Below are 21744 nucleotides of genomic sequence, written 5' to 3'. Positions count from 1 at the left end.
ATCCAGTAAGTTGAAGAAAATCCGTCCACTGGGGACGTATAACTCTGGAAATGAAAAATACACAAGATATTTCTTCGAAAATGGCAATAAGCTTCTTTCCCCCACCCTGCCAAATTTTTCCTATGATATCTCCACAAGAAGAATGTTACACACGCATACTGTATAGTCCTATAGAAAATATTCCGAATTCAGTTTTTACTCACGGAATTCCAAGAAACCGCTGCGAAAAATAGAGAATTTAATGGTCTTTTCTTTGTACAAAGAAGATACCTTGCTCTTATTCGCAGTTCTTTTATTTGCCTTTTTCCTTTTTCAAGGTTATTCTGCCCTTTCTTAAAAGAAATAAGAATTACCTTGGAAATGAGACAAGATATAACACAAGACAATGCAATACAATGAAATCTCCACCGAAAGAAGAGTCTATTTTCTTTACGGAAATTGAGTAGCTTCGGCAGCAGCAGCAGTAGCAACATTATAATTGGATGGTTCTGGTTTTTGTTATTGCTGTTCTTGTGATAATAGGGATGGGATAAAGACAAAGAGATAGCAGTAATAACAATATCGTAAGGGTCAGTTTGTCCGAGAATATTGGTAGCTATTACCGTTGGTTTTTTTTTTGTTTTTGTTTTTTGTTTTTTTCCATGGATAAGAAAATAAAGGTCATGATTATTATTGTGATGGAACCGCTATCCTAGCCATTGTTTTTTTTTTTTTTCGGTAATAATTATAAAATTATTTACAATGCTTAGGGGGTGCGTGAAGCGCCTTTTTCTTCCCTACCGCCATCGGCAGTGCCGTAACTAGGCAGGTGCACCCGCACAGGACCCGTTTGGAAGTGGGGGGGCAGAGTGGGCAGTTCATTTAGGACCCTACTGGACCAAAGAATGGGCCAGAAGGGGCCTAAATGCAAATTCTTGCACAGGAATGGCTAGTTACGGCACTGGCCATCGGTTACCAACCCTCTATGCCAGAGGTGGTGAACCTTTTTTCCAAGCCATGCCACAATAAAAATCGTTTTCGATACGTAACCATTAACGTGCGCCACTTTATGAGTTTTAACATGCAGACCATACGTCCCGTTTTTACGGCGCACGAGCGTTCTCTCCGTTCCTGCAAAATATTGTTCGACTGTGCTCTGACTTTCGTAAAAATGTTCAGGTTTGTCAGTCTTTTGGGGGTCTGAACTGTTTTTATATATTTTTCAATCATCAATTCCATTACCGCAATGCACACAGTGTATGTACGTATATCGGTAGCTACCTAATGTTACCTATACTATCCTAGTATAGACACAGGAACCTGAGGACACAGCATACTTAACCCTCCCCCCCCCCCAAGAGTTCATGGATAAATAATGTGTGTTTGTATTATATCAATGCGTCCCCCCAAGCTGACGATCCTGAATCTTGTACACATGGGAACGTCAAACAACTATGTCCAAAGATAAAAAACCGGACAGAAAACGCATTGAATAGAAATTTCTAAGACTTGAGTCATCGTATACAGTAATTATTATTTTAAAAGTTTCTACCATACTAAATATAAGTTTAGCAGCCTACATGACCATCATTTATAAGAAAAGGGTTGTTTAAAAGAGAGAATTTCTTTGATTCAAAAATGGAATAGAATTTCTTCAATTTTCGAAATGCGTTCGCGTGCCATTCCTGATACTATGGCGTGCCGCGGGTTTCAAACCTCCCCCCCCCCCTTCCCTGCTCTGTGCCAATGTTTCCACAAGCTTTTCGATGTCGCGGACTCTTATGCAGTGAAGGTCAATGCACAGTGGACCACTTGTGGTGATTGATGCCCCGCTAACTGCCGGAAGCAACAGAATGTCAATTTCGGCGCCCCCTCTCTCCTGTAAAATTCAAAAATATAGTCCTATTGGTTTTTTTTTTCAAAAATTTTCATATCGCAAAAAATTTAATTACTTTCACAGCACAAAATGTGTCATTCATACAATAGTTTTGGCTGTAAATAGCAACTTTTACTGGCCCCTGACAATTTTTTCGGCTATAAATGACAACTTTACTTGCCTTTCTGTATTTTTTTTTTAGCTGTAATTGACAACTTTAATGGCTCTTGTCAATTGTTTTGGCTGTAAATGACAACTGCACTTTCCCTTGACAACTTTTCGGCTATAAATTGTAACTTTTCTCGCCCTAGACACTTTTTTTCGGCTGTAAATGACAACTTTACTGGATAAATTTCCTTTGCTTTGAACGGCAGCTTCATTTGCCATACTTTTTTGCCGTGCCAGTTTACGTAATTTTTTCGGCAGTAAATAGCAACTTTATTTGCCTTCGACAATTTTTTTTTTCTATGGCGATAACCCGTATTTTTATGAAATAAATATGGTCAGGCTTGCATGTCTTGGTACTTTTCTACCAGGGAAAACTTTCGCAGGCAGGATGGAACCCGTAGACTAAAGATATATTATTCTTACTCTGTGATGGAACCCCTTAGAAGTCCTCATTCGGCCTGCGGACTGAAACTGTTGTGCACCCCCCTGCAATAAAGCATCCACTGAAGGAAAAATCTCCACAATGGAACAGACACGCGTACTGAACACACGTTTTATTTTCTCCTAGTCCTTACGGTATTTCACCCTTGAGGTCAAATACTGCCATCAAGGACGTGGAACAAATGGATTTTTCATTTTTTATGTCTACTCCCATTATCATCAAGGAATTTTATAGATGGACTTAAAGAGGGAAAAGAAAACAGCATCTGCACGGGATGTCCATTTTTTTTCTTCTGGTTGTTCACTGGTAATGGTATGAGCATGGTTAGCATGGTAAGGTCACAGGCTGAACAATGCTAAGAATATATATATATATAATGGTCCGCCGTCACTTTTAGATGGACTAGGAATCCATCTTTTTCATGAACTTTCGTACCCGGGTAATTCTCCTCCATCTAGAAAGGCGTTGAATGGATTGAATGGATATTTTTTTATGGCCACGGTTGTATTCCGGGGGGGAAAAATTCCGTTATTACGATACGCAAGGATAACTGATCATGGATGGTTGGGCATTCATGATCTTCGTGTTATTTGGGACATGTATGAAAAAAAAGATAATGATAACAACGATAACAGAGAAGGTAATGAATGCTTTTACTGACACGTCTTTTTAAGACTTGATTTTTCTTCCGGGTTTCTTAAGAAAAAGGCATTCATGCGTATGATGATGGTTTCTTGTGATATTCCGTGGGAGAGATGACTATTAATTCCGATGATGAAAAATTGAAATTAATGGAAAAGAAATCGTCGTAATCAATCAAAATTTATGGAAAAATTTATTATCATAATCGAAATCAATGGAAAATGAATTATCGTAATCGAAACTGATGGAATAGAAATAGTCATATTGGAATCTATGGAAAAGAAATTATATATATACAGTCAAACCTCGTTAGTGCGTCACCCGGTTAACACGTCACTCCGCTTACCGGGTCAGTTTCTGGAAGTCCCAATTGTCCTCTGGCAGGAATTGGCACAGCTATGGCTTACTCCGTTTAACGAGTCACTCCGCTTACTAAGTCATATTTTTGCTCTCGCAAGAGTGACGCATTAACGAGGTTTGACTGTATATATACCATAACAAATTTTTTTTGGAAAAAAACTATCATAATCATTGATCGTTTTTGTCGCACCACTGTCATTTTCTGCACACGAGGGCTAATTAGACCGAGACCTACAACTTATTGCAGATTCCGAACGGCAGGATTGTTTTTTTATACTCATCGAGAGGTTGGTGCGCTAACCCCTCGATGGGGGGACTCCCTGTGGTAGCAATTTTTTCTGCGGTCATATCGCCGTTTTTGTTGTACCCCTGTGTCAGGAAAATTTTCTGACAGATAAAACTCGAATTCGCGATACATCTTTTGGTACTTTAGGCGACCTGGCCCCAACTATCATAATCAAAACTTATGGAAGAGAGCTTATCCTTATCAAAATTTCTCGAAAAGAAATCACCATAATCCAGATTTATGAAAAAAGAAATTATCATAATCCAAATTTATGAAAAAAAAATATCATAACCTAAATTTATCAAAAGGGACTAACAGAATTTTACAGAAATTAAACTATCATAATCAAAATTGATGGGAAAGAAATTATCATAATTGAAATTAATGGAGAGGATATCCTCACAATTTGAATTTATGGAAAAGAAATTACTATAATCGAAATTTATCAAAACGCCATAACAAAAAATTATGGCTAATAAGTTATCATAATCGAAACTAATGGAAAAGAAACTACAGTATCATCATTGAGATTTATGGAAAAGAAGTTATCATAATTAAAATTTATCAATACGGATTTAAAAAAATTCACCGAAAAGAAATCGTAATCGAAATTTATCGAAAAGTGATTCTTAGAACTCGGAACTTGGTATAATCAATTATCATTGTTAGAGTTTTATCATTATTCATTGATCATCAAATATTAGTAGCACTGAATATAATCAATTATCAGCGTTAGAAATTTATCAATATAAAATTCCAACTGAAATTCAGCCGGTGAAGAGGATCAAAACGTGCAAAGTTGTCGTTATGGAAATAAACCACAGCCGTGAACGGTTATAAAAATATTACATATATAATTACCGGATTAATTAATCTCGGTATTAATTAATCTCTCCAATTAAAATATCATCTCTCCATAAAATCCCTTAGGAAAATACTTTTTTTCCCATTCCTGATACAATGATAAAACGCAATAAAAGCACTAAAAAGGATCGAATTTTTAAAAACCTTCACTTAACGTATTGATTAGAAAATAATTACACAACTGTGTTAATAATTAATTAGAAGAAAAAAAAAGATAATTAACGTGAAAATAATTTTTGATTGAGTTTGATATTTATAATATCACGTTTCATTTATTTTCCCGATTGATTAATGCTAGTTATACTCGATTTCACATTAATCGCTTTTAATCACTCGAGTTACGGAATCAATTTACTGGATAAATAGTGACAATACTTATCTCTTTTTTTTTTATCGAAGCGTAATAATGACTAAAGTTTAATCATTCATCGATAGGAAAAAAGATTTCGTGCATTATTCGTTAGGGGGAAAAAATATTCGGGATCATGGAATTCGGGAGAGAAATTTTCCTGTATTATTTTTTGTTTTATTTAATTCCACTTAGGATTATTTTTCTACTAGCTACAATACCCGGCGCTGCCCGGGTTTTCTTCAATGAGGTTGTTTGGATCACGTGATACCTCGCTTTTCTTTGAAGGACATGCATACCGTGTCCAAAGTTACCCAATATGGCGACTTCCTGCGAGACTCATGAAGTAAACAAATCTAAATTTAAAGAAACGTGGAAATGAATAGTCCCCACCCCCTTTTTTTTTTTGATGGGCGCTAGGTATTTCGATTCCCCCCTCCCATTTTTGAACTTCAAGTTATCCATCTCTGCCCGTTTCTGCTTCAAAAAATGCTTAATTAAAGCTGTGGAGTTTTTCGATGTACTTTTTACGGGCGCATAATTAATTTTAAAGCAACCTAAACTATATGAATTTATGCAGTTGAATATTAAAAGACAATACGGAGACATTAGTTTTCATGCTTGAGAAGATATAAATAAAAAGTTGAAATCAATGTTATTGCATGAATATCCAACTCAACAGTAGATCCGGCTAATTAATTACATCATATTTAATCTCCTGGGCTTCGTATATCTCTAAGCGAACTCAATATTTCAAAAATCGAGTATTTAATACAATTTTTAAAATTATTGATGTAGTGGAAAACCCCACCAAATTTCCGCATTTCTACATTAAAATCGGCAATTTTTGCACTAATTTCTATGAGGATCACCCTTTTCCTGATCCTCAAAGCGATGCTGGTGATGATTATGACGTCTATTCAAAAAGCCTCATTATTGAGAGTATTGAAAATGTAGCAAACCATTATAAAGGCATAAACTATCATGCATATACTAACAGGATTAAAGAAGTGACAAACCGTTGTAAAGGCATATACACGTCTGAAACGCATTGCTAGGGAACCACGGTAACCAAAGTAAACGTTCGGAAAGTGATTGTTGAGGCCCAAAAACCATTGTTGCCGGACAGTTTTTTGCCCATTTGGGGCATTTGCCCTGCTCTGACAAAATTTTAAAGTAGCCTATCGTTCAAGTCGGGTCCCATTTGGTATATATGCAAAATTTGGCGACGATCGATCTAAAATTGTAGATTTGTATAGAGAACATACACACACACACACACACAGAAAATCAATTTTATATATATAGATTAATAATTAATTAATAACTCGTCTTGCTCCACTTGTGGGGTAACGAGGTGTTGCCACTTGGCATCGCTTGCAATTTTTGGCGTTTTTTAAGTTATCAAAAATGAACGAGAATAAGTTAATTATTATTTTTTTCCATATAAAGATTGAAATATGTGAATTTTTTTTTTTTGTTTACATTGTAAAACCTCTTTAGAAGAGGTTGAAACCCCCGAACAACGGCCGCATTTTGTTGGAACCGAACGGCGTCCCCATATACTTGACATTACAGCAGGGACGTAGCGTACCTTTTCAGGGACCCCGGGGCGGACTTTTTCTGCCCCCTGGGGCCCAAGGTTGCAAAATAAGTGTATATTTTTTGTGGCCCCCCCCCCTTCCCCATTCGGCTCGGGGTCTTGGGTCAGTGCTCCGGTTGCCCTAGCCTAGTTACGGCCCTGCATTACAGATAATCTCCGAACAACGTCCATTTAGGACATAAGACTCGTAAAAGAAATTGTACCGCCTCCTTTCCGGCACCCGGAGTACCAAACTCGACTGGGGGCGGCCGAGTGGCGCAGTGGTAAGATGCCCGTCTTCCACTATGGAGGTTGCCGTCAAGGTCCATGAGTTCGAATCCAGCCAAAATAACATCAGAAAAAGTTCTTTACCTATCTAGCCTGGGGTGACCACCGATAGATGGCGCCTTCATTTTCCCATCTAACTCCACTATAGTCCGTTTCAGGTTAACTTTGCAGTGAAGAGGAAGCTACGAGGGAACCGCATTACTCGTTGCTATGACAACGAAAGCCTCTTAACCTATGTATCGATGCGCGGCCTCGGTAAGGTCTGGCTGATTCTCGCCAATCGCGCAGAAAAAAATATTTTTTACGTGTAACGTAATGAATGCTTGTAGAAAAAATTGCAATCAGTTAGTAACAAAAAATTAGCTAATGAAAAAAAAAAAAATCATTGTCGATACTTTCAGAAATTAAAGGGCGGTTTTTGAAATCATTTTTTTTTTTATTGAAAGTATCTTAGTAACTCCTATTAACCCGGTTTTCACGTTTGAATTTGGGAATAGCCCCAAATAATAATAAAAATGATACGGAAAAATTTAGAGTTCTTTTACTCACTTTTCTTGCCGAAATTTCCGTCGCTCACCCACCCGAACGCATATACGTCGATGCCACTTGTTATCACTACAGTTTTAGTCATTTTTCACGGATTCCCATTCTATGGAATCCTCACTTCACGTTGTAGATCTATCTGATTCTCTATTACTTATTAATTGTTGTTGCTCCATCAAGCCACCTGCAATCCAAAATTCCTCTTCTTTTTCAATAACGTGCTTTATGCATTATTGCCAAAAAGAACGGAGAACGTTAGAACGTTTTAGCGTGTCTATCTCTGGTGAAAAGAAAAATACAACTGTCACAGAAGAAAAAAATACACTGCAAGCCTAAACCATTGTGGGTCTCTCTCTCTCTCTCTCTCTTGCTTATTTATATTTATCTGGAGAGACACCGAAGGGGCATCTGGAAGAACAGCCTCTGCTGTGGGGGAGAAGATGGCGTGTTGGTGTGGGTACAAAAGAGACATTACTTATGTCAACACCCTCCGCTATCGGCTATTGGAATTCAGAAACCACCCCTATCCTACGAATACGGCAAGAAATAGATATAAAAAAAAAATGGGGGGTGGTTTGAAACCGCAACCTACCCCCATAAAGAGAGCCTCTCACAACGGTATCGGCGCTGTCGTGAAAGAGGGACACTTCCTGTTATCTGTGAATGAATATCTGAATTCGTTGGAGGTTATTTTCGCGAGAAAAAAAAACCTGATTGAATATTCGTCTGGGTGTGTAGGCCTATAACTACATGCAAAACTGAATGAAAAATTATATCGGAAAAAATTCAACAAACTGACGATATAATATATATATATATAACTGTGCAATCAAAAAAAAAAAAAGCACGATAGTAATATTGGCGGGGAAAATTTCTTGGAAATCGCGCCAAAATGTTCTTGAGCTCGCCATGGATTTTTGATAATGGTAACCAATATTTTTTCTAATTTAATGATTTTAAACAGATATACATTGGTTCAAAACGGTATATTTTCAGTATCTTTTTCGAAATCATAAAAAAATTTGAAATATTCTATATAAATGATCGTCAGAAACCTCCGATGTATGGGAACTATATTTTGCGGCTAAGGAATACACTCCCTACCTTTCTCTCCACTGCAAAGTTAACCTGAAACAAACTATAGTAGGCGATGTATGGCTGGAGTTGGTGTGCGATAAAGTGGACTCGCCTGGTCCGCCATGGTTGCGGCACCGTCAATAAATTGTAATAACATTACAGTGGCAATATATATAACCACATGCATTCCTAATATAATTATCGTAATCAATTACAGAACTGATTATCAATTTACATAGATCACAAATTTTAGGTAATTTTTTTCAGAAATGAAAGTTTTGTCCTCATTAACGGCCATCTCTAAATAGCGGCCACATTTTCACGGTCCGGTTAGTGGCCGTTGTTGGGAGGTTTCACTGTTTTTTTTGCATGCCACTGTGCAGAGCACTTGCAACTTTTGGCATTATGAAGCTATCAAAACGAACAAGAATGAGTTGATTTTTTTTCCATATAAAAATTGAATATATATATATATATATATATATATAGGACTTTCTTTTTCCCTTTATAGGATTATACTTCCATATAGTCGGTGAAGGTGTCGTACGTCTCAGTGACAGAGGCAGTGGCAGCAACTACAACGACAAGGAGAATTACATCGATTTCAGGATGAAGTTATTAGGTGAATCGCAAAATAGAGGAGGTAATTATCAATCAGTTAATCAATTATAATACAGTTGAACTTCGGTTAATGAAATTTTAAAGTATCCCATCGTTCAAGTCTCGGGGCCCTATTTCGTATTAACAGAGTGTCCTATAAGTGCTGATGCGGCTTCTGTCTCACCAACCGTTCGTCGTATTGGTACGGTTCCAGTTCAAAAAATGCTCAAACTGTGTTCAGAAATCACCCTGTACCAGTTCTGAGAGTGAAAATACAGTGTGTGACAAAATAAAAAATAAAATCCGAATTTTTATACGGTTCCCCCCCCCCCCGTCCTCTAACTTCCAGTTGGAAAATTGTTGTCTTGTCTCTTCTGCGGCAATAAAACAAATTACTCGTTTCTAAGTGCCAATTCCCTGAAATATGTGCATTCAAACATGGGGGGGGGGGGGAAGTTGGCAAAGAAGACCAATAAACTAAGGGCAACGCTTCTTTCCCTCATTTACGATGTTCTGTCTCAAGTTTTCTCCTATTTTGAAATCTTAATATTCCACCGAATATTGCTCTCAGGAACGGGGAATTTCTTTTGTTGGGCTTATAGGAGAGCAACAACTTTTCAATTGGAAGTTAGAGGACAGCGACACCCGTATAAGAATTTAGATTTTTTTTTAATTTATGTATTTTGTGACATACTTTTTCTTTCTTTCAAACCGAGCACGACACTCAGGTCGATCGCCATCTATGGGCGATTTACTACCTAGTGAGTTGTGCCGGAAGTGTAACTGTGTGTGTACCTAACAATCTGAATGCGTATATAGTGTTGTGTTTGATTTTTCAGTGCTTTCTTTTTTTGTCTTTCAAACCGAGCACAACTCAGGTCTATTGCCATCTATGGGCGATTTACTACCTAGTGAGTTGTGCCGGAAGTGTAAGTGCGTGTGCGTGTACCTAACAGTCTGAATGCGTATCTAGTGTTGTGTATGATTTTTCAGTGCTGCATCTATATCTCAGAAGTGAAGTGAGTGATGTGTAGTGACTGAATATTTGTACTGTTTGTAGGACTGTTGCTCTCTGTGACGTTGTGGCGAGACTTTTTAAATGGGAGATCGGCTCGCCTTGAAGTTGAGAGCTAACAGGAAAACCAACTTCAGCCGACCACCACTGTGGCGACGGTGGGGTTCGAACCCGGGACGTCCCTATGACCACTCGACCACCACAGCGGCTTCTTTTGTGTGAAATACTGTATTCCCACTCTCAAAACTGGTACAGGGTGATTTCTGAACACATTTTGAGCATTTTTTTTAAACTGGAACCATACCTCTACGACGAACGGTTGATGAGATAAAGACTTACGGGACACCCTGTACACAAAACTTGGCGACGATCGGTCTGAAATTGTAGGTTTGTATACAGAGAACATACACACACCCGCACTCAGACATACAGACTGACAAGGGGGGGGGTCAAAAATGGCTGAAAATCTGCTTAGGGGTCATTCAAGTATTACGTCAACATACTAACACAGACGGAAAATCAATTCTATGCATTTACGCCAATAAATTCAAAATCCAATCCAATTTTATGCATATATATATAATTGATTGAGTTTGCTAATAAATATTAATAAGTCATTTATCTATGTGTTATTTCAATACTGATTATTGTGCCTGTGTGTGCACACACTTCATTTTAACTATTCATTTTTAAAGCAATAACTTATCCTGTAAAAGAAAATATTTTCCTAATGATTTCCAGAAAACAATATTCATAATGCTCTTAAAATTTAAAAAAAAACACACACACACACACATTAGCGTTAAAACTAATTAGCTCGCGAAGTGGAAAAATTACTAGTCTTGAGAGCCTCTGGAAACAAGTACGCATTAACAAGCCCCTTGTCTCCGACGATGGAAATCTCTTTGATGTCGAGACTATTCTAGTCAATTCTTTTGCAACGTTATTGAATGTGGAAACTCCCGCTCGGAAAATAATACTTTTCCTAGTATTTATTTCCTCTCCCCTCCCCCCTCTGTTGATCCTTTCGGGAACTGGAAATTTTCTCCGAAAACATTCAAACGTGTTTATTAATGGGGGGGGGATGTGCCCGCCCTCATACATGCGTGTCCGTCTTGACATTAACACGATACGGAATCGTATGAGTTTTGTATTATTCCGGGAAGGAAACTTTGTTAATCTTTTCATTCCTGGGATTCGTATAAATATACACACGCGTTGTATGTGCCGATGTCCTCGGGAGGGTACGATTTCAGTGCGAATCCCCCCCCCCCTCCGCACGTGCAGTACTTTGTGGGAAAACATCTAGTGAATGACTCGTGTTCCGCTAATTTACGTTCAAAAGAGTCGTGTTTTCGTCGCGGACGTGGTGTAACACTAAATACCATGAAATTAGATTCACCAGGATTGATATTTTTGTTGGTGGTTGATGATTTCATATACTCTGTCCACCCGATTTTCTCAACCTTTTTCAGCCCATGGCCTTCCTTTGAACCATATTTTCTTGGGGCTTCCTCATCGTACCCTAAGCTGCAGGAGGAAGGGGTCATTCAAGTATTACGTCAGCATCTAGGGGGTGGGGGAGAGTTTCTGATTTGCTGACTTTTGATGGCAAGAGGGGGGGGGGGTTAAAGGTTGCTTACGTCATCAACAACCCCTTTTTAAAGATATGAAATATTCTAAGCTGCTGACGAAATTTCGCTGACGGGGGAAGGGGGTAGGGGTCAGTGTTTTGCTGACTTTTGCTGACAAGGGGGGGGGCCAAAAATGGCTGAAAATCTGCTTAGGGGTCATTCAAGTACTACGTTAGCATCGAGGGGGGGGGGGGAGTTTGGATTTGCTGACTTTTTATGACAAGGGGGGGGGAGGGGGGTCAAAAATGGCTGAAAATCTGCTTACGTAATACTTGAATGGCCACAAAGACACTTTCTACTCGTTAGTTAGATTTAGTCGAAATTCAACTTATAATTGAACAAAACTTCTACAAATAAGATTGAGTTCTGTAACCCTTGGCCTGGCACGGATCCGGAAACGAAGGTTGGGCTGAAGAGACGAATTACATGGAAAAAAAAATAGGTCTGTGTAAAATACAGAACGATTCAACGAATCTACACAATAAATCGTCCATCCTGACACATCACTATGGGGACCTGCGCTTACTACCCTGGGCTAGAGTTGAGTGAGCCTTCCCTTCTTGGGGACCTCTTTAGGTCGCTGTGATCGCTTATTGACCGAGTCCCTCTCTGTCTCTAGCTCAGTTTTTCTAGCTAAAAATTTCGCTAACAGGAGGGGGGGGGGTCATTGTTTTACTGACAAGGGGGGGGGGGGCAAAAATGGCTGAAAATCTGCTTACGTAATACTTGAATGGCCCCCACACAAATTTTATACCACCCTTCACTCATTCTACTAACATATTCTCGACCCCTCATTCCTCAACTTTGCCTATCCCCACCCGCTAAAAGCCCCCACCCCCGTAACTATGCACAATGTCCTGAGTAAATGCCCCTTTAAATTCCCCCGTTATTTTAAATGTCTCTTCAGTTTGAATTCCTTATAAAAATGGCCTGGAAGACATCGCAATTCCCCCCAGCTAGACAGGAAAGAGTTAAGACTATATTTACTCTGCCTGATGCATTGCTTTTCCTGTTTGCATTGAAATCGCAGGTAAGTAAAAAACCGTCTAGACGGTATGTACTAAGAACAAATACAGAAATTCAGTCTATATAAAACCTCGGATTTTTACTCCCCTTAAAAAAATGCCGTGGGCAGTCTTTTTTTAAATGAAACATATTTGTTATGGGATGATCTTACTATACAACAACCAGATGGACGGAAATAAAACAAACACACACACACGCAAAACCTTCCAACGTAACCAACAATGAAAGATTTGATTCTGATTCGGATTCAGGATTCGATCCCATTTTTTCTGGATCCTTGTGTTGAGATTTTGTGTGAGCTTCTGCTCCCTCTATTGGAATCGACGGATCGGTCTCTGCGCGTGTGGGAGGAATAATATACAGTCGAATCCCGTTATAACGAACGCCAAGAGACCGGAGGAATCACTTCGTTGAAACGAAATTTCGTTATAAAGGAATTCCAGGTTACCTAGCATTGTTCCTATGTAAACTTATTTGGAGGATTAGAAAAGTGTTCGTTAAAACGAGATTTTCGCTATAACGGTACTCGTTAAAACGGGATTCGACTGTATAAATGTACCCAGAATTTCTGAATTTGATGATTTTCTTTTTTTTTTTTTTCTTTATATACTGTCGGGACAGATCACTGTGGCCATATGGGTCCAAACTAAGCGTGGATAGGGGAATTTGTAGTGTCGCGAGCTTGCTTACTCGGGTATATCGGTGCCTTTCTTTCGGGAAATGCGGACCTCCTCATTGGTTTGAAAAAGTGTCGCGTGAAAGTTAATTGATATGTAAATGTGCCGCAGACCACTTATGTGATTTGGTAATGTGCCGTTTATTTCATTTTTACAAATGCAGGTTTGGAGGTCGCGGGACACATCAGATGACTCCGAGGGTCACATTTGTCCCACGGGTCATGGGTTGAGCATATATATATGAGCATACAGTAGTTTCGCAAACAGTTGTTCCGTCACCCCTTTCTTCAGTTTTTTTCCCCACTGCCCCACAACTCACGAAAAGCCGTTGTTGTACTGAAGGGGGTGGGGGGGGGGGGGCTGGGCAAGATCATGATTTATATTTGCTATAAAAAAAACTTAATCCCCCACCCCGAGAAAGCCCTAAAACCCTGCGTACGCTACTGTGCCATTCGATAGAATCCTATACTAAACCTATAGCCTTCTACCAACCCCCGGACCCATTCCAACCTCCCCACTCCCTTCCAGGGCGCGATAGCCTACGTTGGGAAGCTCTGCATTACAGCATAGTTTTGGGGGGCTTTTGGACAATGTTTAAAATGTATAAGACACCTTAAGAATGAATTTGAATTGATGCTTAGCAACGATTTCTCCAAAGTTTCGATCGACCGATGAATCGAACTGAATTGAATGGCATTTGCGTAGGCTCGCGGAGATTTTAAAAATCAAAAATGCGGGACACACGCACATATTTTTTGGACAGCTGTGACTAACAGCAATCAACGTGCAAATTTGAATGTCTAAGTGAGAGAATTCGGCAAATTATTTCATTTGACTCTGTCTTAAACACAGCGTCTCCACATCATATACGCAACACGTGTTCCGTTAACAGTTGACTTAAAATATAGATGGCAGCAATGACTAAAACGCAAAAATTGTGAGACGTCACAAGTATGAATTTACAACAGTGATTTTCAAATTTTTGATCAGGTAACCTATAAAACGAATGACATTCGAGTAGGGTTAACAAGTTTCGAAAATCAAAAATGTGCGGGACACGTATTTCTCGGACAACTGTCACCTCAAAATGTAAATGGTGCAGACTTCACTATATTTCTCTACAACTGAGGCATTCCTCCAAAATAAGGGACGTATGTCCTTACATCTAACAAAGAAAGGGTCCCAAGGTGACGTCTTGAAAAATTTCAAAAAATATTACCATTTCAATGTGCACAAAAAATATTTAAAAAGCCTTTAAACTTTACACACCTTTGGCTGTAACTGGCAAATTTACTAGTCTGTGACAATTTTCCGGCTTTAATTGGCAACCTTACTCGCATCTGGCAATTTTTCAGCTTTAATTGGCAACCTTACTCGCATCTGACAATTTTTCAGCTTTAATTGGCAACCTTACTCGCATCTGACAATTTTTCAGCTTTAATTGGCAACCTTACTCGCATTTGACAATTTTTTGCGATAATTGGCAACTTTACTTGCATTCGATATATATATATATATTTTTTTTTGTGGTAATTGGTGATATCCCTTTATGGATCTTGATTTCCCGTTAATTTTATGAAGGAAAAATTGTCAGCCTTGGCATTTATCGCGTCGAGTGTGTTGATACTTTCTACTGGAATGCGTGCTGGAGTTTCGGCTGCTTTACAACGATATATTTTTTCTTAGTTCACAGAATATCGTTATACCGAGATTTCACAGTATCGGTATTGTAGTTTGTTTCCATGATATCTTATGTCGAATTAGTTTCGTTTCCTTAAAACAATAGAAACAAGATTAATGATTGGCGGATTAATAATCCCTGGTCAGAGAAAAATCCCTATATCTTTATCCTTGGGGGGGGGGGGAGAGAGGAATGTCTGAACACGGGAATAAAAGACGATTATTACACAACAAGAGGAAATGTTATTAGAAAAAGAGGGTTTTCATATATAAAACTTTCTGAGAATATCAGCTGTGATAGTTGAAATACATTACTAGGCAAAGGTATTACCGATATTGTTATTACCCGCTTGTAACAGCTGCATGTTCCTAGCCCGGGAACTATCACTAGTGCAGCTGATGGGAAATGTAATGACACGTAGGGATCCCTCCCATCCATAGATAGGATGTCGCCAGGAGATGTAATAACGCTGAAGATATTAGAGAGGAGCGAAAATGGAATCACAGCTGCGAAGTATCCCGAGACATGCGAAATGACCGAACGTGACTTGCGAAATCGCCAATGTACTAAAAAAAAAAAAAAAAAAATTCGATCTTTTTTATCGATTCATATCATCAGAAATTCAGAAAATGATGGAAGGATATAGACCTATTTTTCTTTAAAAGATTATTATAATACATCAAGAGAAGGAATCTAAAGAAACTTCGTATTTAATTCCTGTTAATTCGCCCGAGGCTCCTATAGCCCAAAAAATACTGCCCTGATTCCCTCCCCCCCCCCTCTCTTCCCCACCCCCAAGACCATCTCTCTCTCTCTCTCTCTATAACACCTAAAACAGCGTTTGTGTGAAATCGATTTACCCGATTATTGAAATTCTTGACTCTCTTGTTACTTTTTACGGTCATTTCCGTATTCTATTGAATTAGAAAATTTCAAAAAAATCAAGAAATTGAATCACGGATATATATCTCGGCGGATTTTTCACCTAAATATTGCGGAATTAATGTCTTTTGGTATATGTGATAGGAAAAAAAAAAGAATTTTACTAATTGGCATTCTTTACGATTGGGGGTTGAAAACGAATGTTGTTTTTTGTATCTAATCTCTACCTTACTTGTTATATTATGCATATAATCGAGTGGTTTACTATATCTAAGTGATATATACAGTAGAATTTCGACTATCCGGCCTGGTCTCTTTGGCACCACGACGTCACCAAATCATCGGAGCTGTCACCAAACTTCGCTAAGTTGGCTTCCAATTTGGCGATGTTTACAGAGAAATGCCTTAATTTTTATTTTTACATCAGATAATGACCAGTGGCGTGTTTACGAGGGGGGTCTTAGTGGGCTATAGCCCAGGGCGGAAAATGTTAGGAATGAGTGGCTAAGAAAATTAGGATATAAAAGGGTGAAGGCGGCAAAATTTTATAACAATAAATCTGCCTCTGTCCAAAGAGCTAGGGACTAGGAGTGGTTTTTGGTATTCAAATGGTATTTTTGATGGTATGGATGGTATCTATCTATCTATATCTATTCGTTCGCAAGTTATTTCAAGAGTCAAAAGAATTTTTCCTATACAACATATTTGCGAATATAGTAAAACTTCGATAGGTAGTCACTCACGTCATCGAAAAATTATGACGGCTTAAGCTGAGTGACGACTTGAGCGAAGTGCTTTAAGTATTCAATTAACTTATTACACACATAAAGTATATACACTGGTACACTTATGTTCCATATTAGTGATTTTTAATTCGGACTATTCAGAGCAACTGTTACAATAGTTAGCTTTTCTCTACAACATAACAATTTCATAAAATTGTCCAATTGATTATTTCTTTCATTTATCATAGAGTTATTTCTTTTCATTTATTCTAGAATTATTTCTTTCATTTATTTTAAAATTATTTATTTCATTTATTCTAGAATTATTTCTTTCATTTATTCTGGAATTATTTTTTTCATTTATTCTGGAATTATTTCTTTCATTTATTCTAGAATTATTTCTTTCATTTATTCTGGAATTATTTCTTTCATTTATTCTAAAATTATTTCTTTCAATTATTCCTTTCATTTATTCTAGAATTATTTCTTTCATTTATTCTAGAATTATTTCTTTCATTTATTCTAGAATTATTCCTTTCATTTATTCTAGAATTATTCCTTTCATTTATTCTGGAATTATTTCTTTCATTTATTCTAGAATTATTTCTTTCATTTATTCATTTATTCTGGAATTATTTCTTTCATTTATTCTGGAATTATTTCTTTCATTTATTCTGGAATTATTTCTTTCATTTATTCTGGAATTATTTCTTTCATTTATTCTGGAATTATTTCTTTCATTTATTCTAGAATTATTTCTTTCATTTATTCATTTATTCTGGAATTATTTCTTTCATTTATTCATTTATTCATTTATTCTGGAATTATTTCTTTCATTTATTCATTTATTCATTTATTCTGGAATTATTTCTTTCATTTATTCATTTATTCATTTATTCTGGAATTATTTCTTTCATTTATTCATTTATTCATTTATTCTGGAATTATTTCTTTCATTTATTCATTTATTCTGGAATTATTTCTTTCATTTATTCATTTATTCTGGAATTATTTCTTTCATTTATTCAGAAATTATTTCTTTCATTTATTCTAGAATTATTCGTTTTTGTAATGCTTTGAATTAGGGGTTATTGATTTTATAATTATAATTTTTTATTTATTATTATAATTTTGTAAATTTTATAATTATGCTTTGAATGCTCAGGGCCACGACAAAAAACTCCGAGAGCCAAATGTGGCCCGTGGGCCATGCGTTAGAAATCCTTGCTGTATAGAGTAAAGTGATAAAAAAGTACCTTCCAAATTCCTGGAAATTTATTCTTTCACGTTGCGTTATTCTTGTTTTACATAGAAGACTATTAGAAGGAAAAAAAAAACTTCGTCGTGTTCATAAATACTCAACACACAATAACTGCTACTCAATAACACTTACTACATCGATTTTTATTATCTTCATATAAAACATATCGATCAACTAATAAAAAAATCAAGTATCGAATTTTGTAACGAACAAACAAAAAATTTACAATCGATATTTATGATTGCTTCTAAGAAACTAAAGTTGGTTGCAACAAAAATAAAAACAGTTTCTTTTCGTTACTCTATATCGGGATTTTTTCTCCTGTATTTTATACCGGATACAAGGATTTTATTTTCCGTTTGAAAATGTTCCAAATGTCAACGTTAAGAACTTGTTTGTTTCCGAAACTGGAAAAAAAAAAGGAATCGATTTTCCTCTCCCTTGGATCCAATTTGTTTCTGGAGACTATATTCCCTATAATAACGTCGTTATAGGATATAAAAATACGTAGTAAACATAAAAAAACTTTTTTGTCACGATTTTCACATATTTGTGTACACGGTCGAGCAGAGCCGTCCTCATGGGTGTGCGAAAGGTGCGTTCGCACCGAATCCCGTGCTTACAGTATAGTAATAATTTCTTTCATAAATTCTGAATTTCCGACAATTCTGTAATTTTTTCTTTAATAAATTACCATCAATTCTGAAATTCTGGATTTTCATCCATTCTGAAATTCTGGATTTTCATCCATTCTGAAATTCTGGATTTTCATCCATTCTGAAATTCTGGATTTTCATCCATTCTGAAATTCTGGATTTTCATCCATTCTGAAATTCTGGATTTTCATCCATTCTGAAATTTAGGTTTTTCATCTGTATAAGCCCCAGGGCCAACAATGTATTGCATAAATAAATAAATTCTGAAATTCTGGATTCTCATCACTTCTGAAATTCATGATTTTCATCCATTTTAAAATTCTGGATTCCCATCAATTCTGAAATTCATAATTTCCATCAATTCTGAAATCATAAATTTTCATCAATTCTGAAATCATAAATTTTCATCAATTCTGAAATCATAAATTTTCATCAATTCTGAAAACATAAATTTTCATCAATTCTGAAAACATAAATTTTCATCAATTCAAGAAATAAATTTTCATCAATTCAAGAAATAAATTTTCATCAATTCAAGAAATAAATTTTCATCAATTCAAGAAATAAATTTTCATCAATTCAAGAAATAAATTTTCATCAATTCAAGAAATAAATTTTCATCAATTCAAGAAATAAATTTTCATCAATTCTGAAATTCCGAATTTCCACTAATTCTGGAGTTTTTCTTTAATAAATTCATAATTTTCATCAATTCTGAAATTCTGAATTTTCATAAATTATGTGAAAAAGTATTGCTTTCATTTTTTTCTGAATTTTTAGTAGACTTGCAGTAACTCTATTTCCCACCATTGGTAATTTTACAGCAATTTTAACGACAGATGGCAATTTTATGTGCCTTTGCCAATCGTTTTGGCTGTAATTTTCAACTTAACTTGGCTTTGCCAATCGATTTGACTGTAATTTGCACCTTTACTTGCCTTTGACAATTTTTTTGGCTGTAATTGGCAACTTTATCTGCCTAAGACAATTTTTTTCACTCTAATTGATATTTTTACTTGCTGTGACAATTTTTGGCTTAAATTTTCAACTTAACTTGCCTTTGACATTTTTTTTTTTTTTTTTTTTTTTTTTTGCTGTAGCTCACAACATCAGTTGTCTTTTACACTTATTTGCTGTGATTGGCAACTTTACTCGTCTTTGACTATTTTTAGCAACTTTACTGGCCCCCCAACAATTTATTTTTTGTCTGTTATTGGCAAACTTTACCAGCCTTTGACAATGTTTTGCTACAAATGGTGATATCCGTTATGGATCCCGATTTCCGGTAAATTTTATGAATCCAATATGGTCAACGTAGGCAATTATCTTGTTGAGTGCATTGATACTTTTCGACCGGAACACCTTTTGTGCGGGCTGAACGGAACGCCCTTAACGGGCTGCATTCGGCCCGCGGAGCCAAAAGTTGTGCACCAACCCTGATATATATCATATATTTTCAGTTTAAAAAATAATCTGTTATTATTTTAACTCAATTCGCGATGTCCCGTATTCTCTATCCTAATTATTCGTGTTTGCGTCGATGAAATATTTTCACCCCGATCATCACTTAGCATTTTCATTATCCAGAAATAATTAAAGGTAATTAAAAATTAAGCTCTACTTCCGTAAAATACTTCGTGAAATACATTTGTATACCGTGTCATATATTTTCTAATTCGCGTTTAAATTTATTTTGTTTTCAAATATTTTCTCCAACCAAATTAACTTAAGACGTAAAACTAATTAAAAATAATGCCATCTTTTCTTTTCTTTTCAAAGATAGGGATTTTTGTTGAAAAGGGGATTTTTCTTTGTTGAACAATTACAGTAATTAACTCGTGTTTTGTCTATTGGTTTGTTTTTCTTTATTATAATCAAAAATATCGATACTATTTAATTACTAAGAGAAGAATAACTATTTTTCTTTAGTTAAGACATTTCTTAGAGATTTTAACACGCGGGGAATACACGAAGAAAACTTACATATTGCATTATATTTAGCTGCTAAAATTATCAACCCTGTCATTTACATTAGATAGCGGAAATAAAAATTAGTTTAGGTGTGACGTCAATTTCCGATGACGTCTTTTGGTGTGACGTCTTTTTTTGGAAAAATGGGGGGTTGCGTAATTTAATTCCGAGGAATTATATATTTTGACACGTACAAAGATTGTTACTTATTTATCGTGTTTTGATACGTGTTCTTTGGTGTTGACATTGCAGATGTTTTGTGTACTTGAAAGATTACATGGAAAGTAAATTAACATTCCGCGAAGTGTGCGATTTTATTTATTTGAAAAATCAATCTTAAAATATTTCTTATTAACATTCGTCTAATAATGCTTTGCCTCCGGATATACCAAGAAGTTATTGTACGTATTATGTATATATTAATTTCATACAGGCAGTGGCGTATTCACGCGTGGGTGCTTAGCGGGCTGTAGCCCAGGGGCGGCAAGTTCGTGGGGGACGGAAAATTTGCGGAATGAGCGACCAAGAAAATTAGTGGAATGGGAGAAGGGCGGCAACGTTTTTGTATAAACAAATAATAAATAAATCCACCTCTGCCGAGAAAGTAAAGGTCAGTGAGTGACCAAAAAGGTAACTTAAAGCAGGAGTTTTTTTAACCTTTTTCAGCCGTGACCCAAAATGAGCAGAAAGATCAGCTTTTCGACCTATGGGACTGTTTCTGTTTTTACGAATTGTAAGTGAATTTGTACGACTCGTTCGTGGAAGCCACTGCGAATCAGATTTGAGTCGTAGCCCGTGACGCAGGAATTCCTGGTTGTTAGTGGATTTGTGCGACCCATCTCGAAGCCTTGCGAATCAGGTTTGGATCGTGACCAATATCTCAAGAGCAACTGGCTGTTAATAAATTTGTGCGACCCATCACGGAAGCACTCAACCCTGCGAGTCAACTTTTGGTCGGGACGCATGACTCAAGAGTCCCTGGCTGTTAGTGGATTTGAACGACCCACCTTGAAAGTCCCCGTGATCAAACCATAGGTTAATAACCCCGCCAAAACAGTGTGCAAGCATGTGAATGGGTAAAACAGTGTGTAAGCATGTGAGTGACCAAAACCGTGTGGACGACCAAAAGAGTGATGTGGAGACTGTGTGAGCATGGGAGT

General features: G+C 36.7%; 1 protein-coding gene across 1 annotated transcript in view; it reads left to right on the top strand.

Annotated features, from left to right (window-relative positions):
- LOC149087978 (arrestin domain-containing protein 3-like) overlaps positions 1–21744 on the top strand; it is a 65949-nt gene that overhangs the window by 30233 nt on the left and 13972 nt on the right. The window contains exon 2 of the mRNA XM_089243332.1: positions 8968–9099. Within this exon, the coding sequence (XP_089099458.1) occupies positions 8968–9099 (132 nt within the window). The remainder of the gene's footprint in view (positions 1–8967; positions 9100–21744) is intronic.

The sequence above is a fragment of the Pholcus phalangioides genome, unplaced genomic scaffold (assembly GCF_987345545.1).
Source record: "Pholcus phalangioides strain wild (caught in Gottingen) unplaced genomic scaffold, Ppha-v1.0 ptg000003l_1, whole genome shotgun sequence".
Classification (NCBI taxonomy): Eukaryota; Metazoa; Arthropoda; class Arachnida; order Araneae; family Pholcidae; genus Pholcus; species Pholcus phalangioides.
This window is presented reverse-complemented; position numbering and strand designations above follow the sequence as displayed.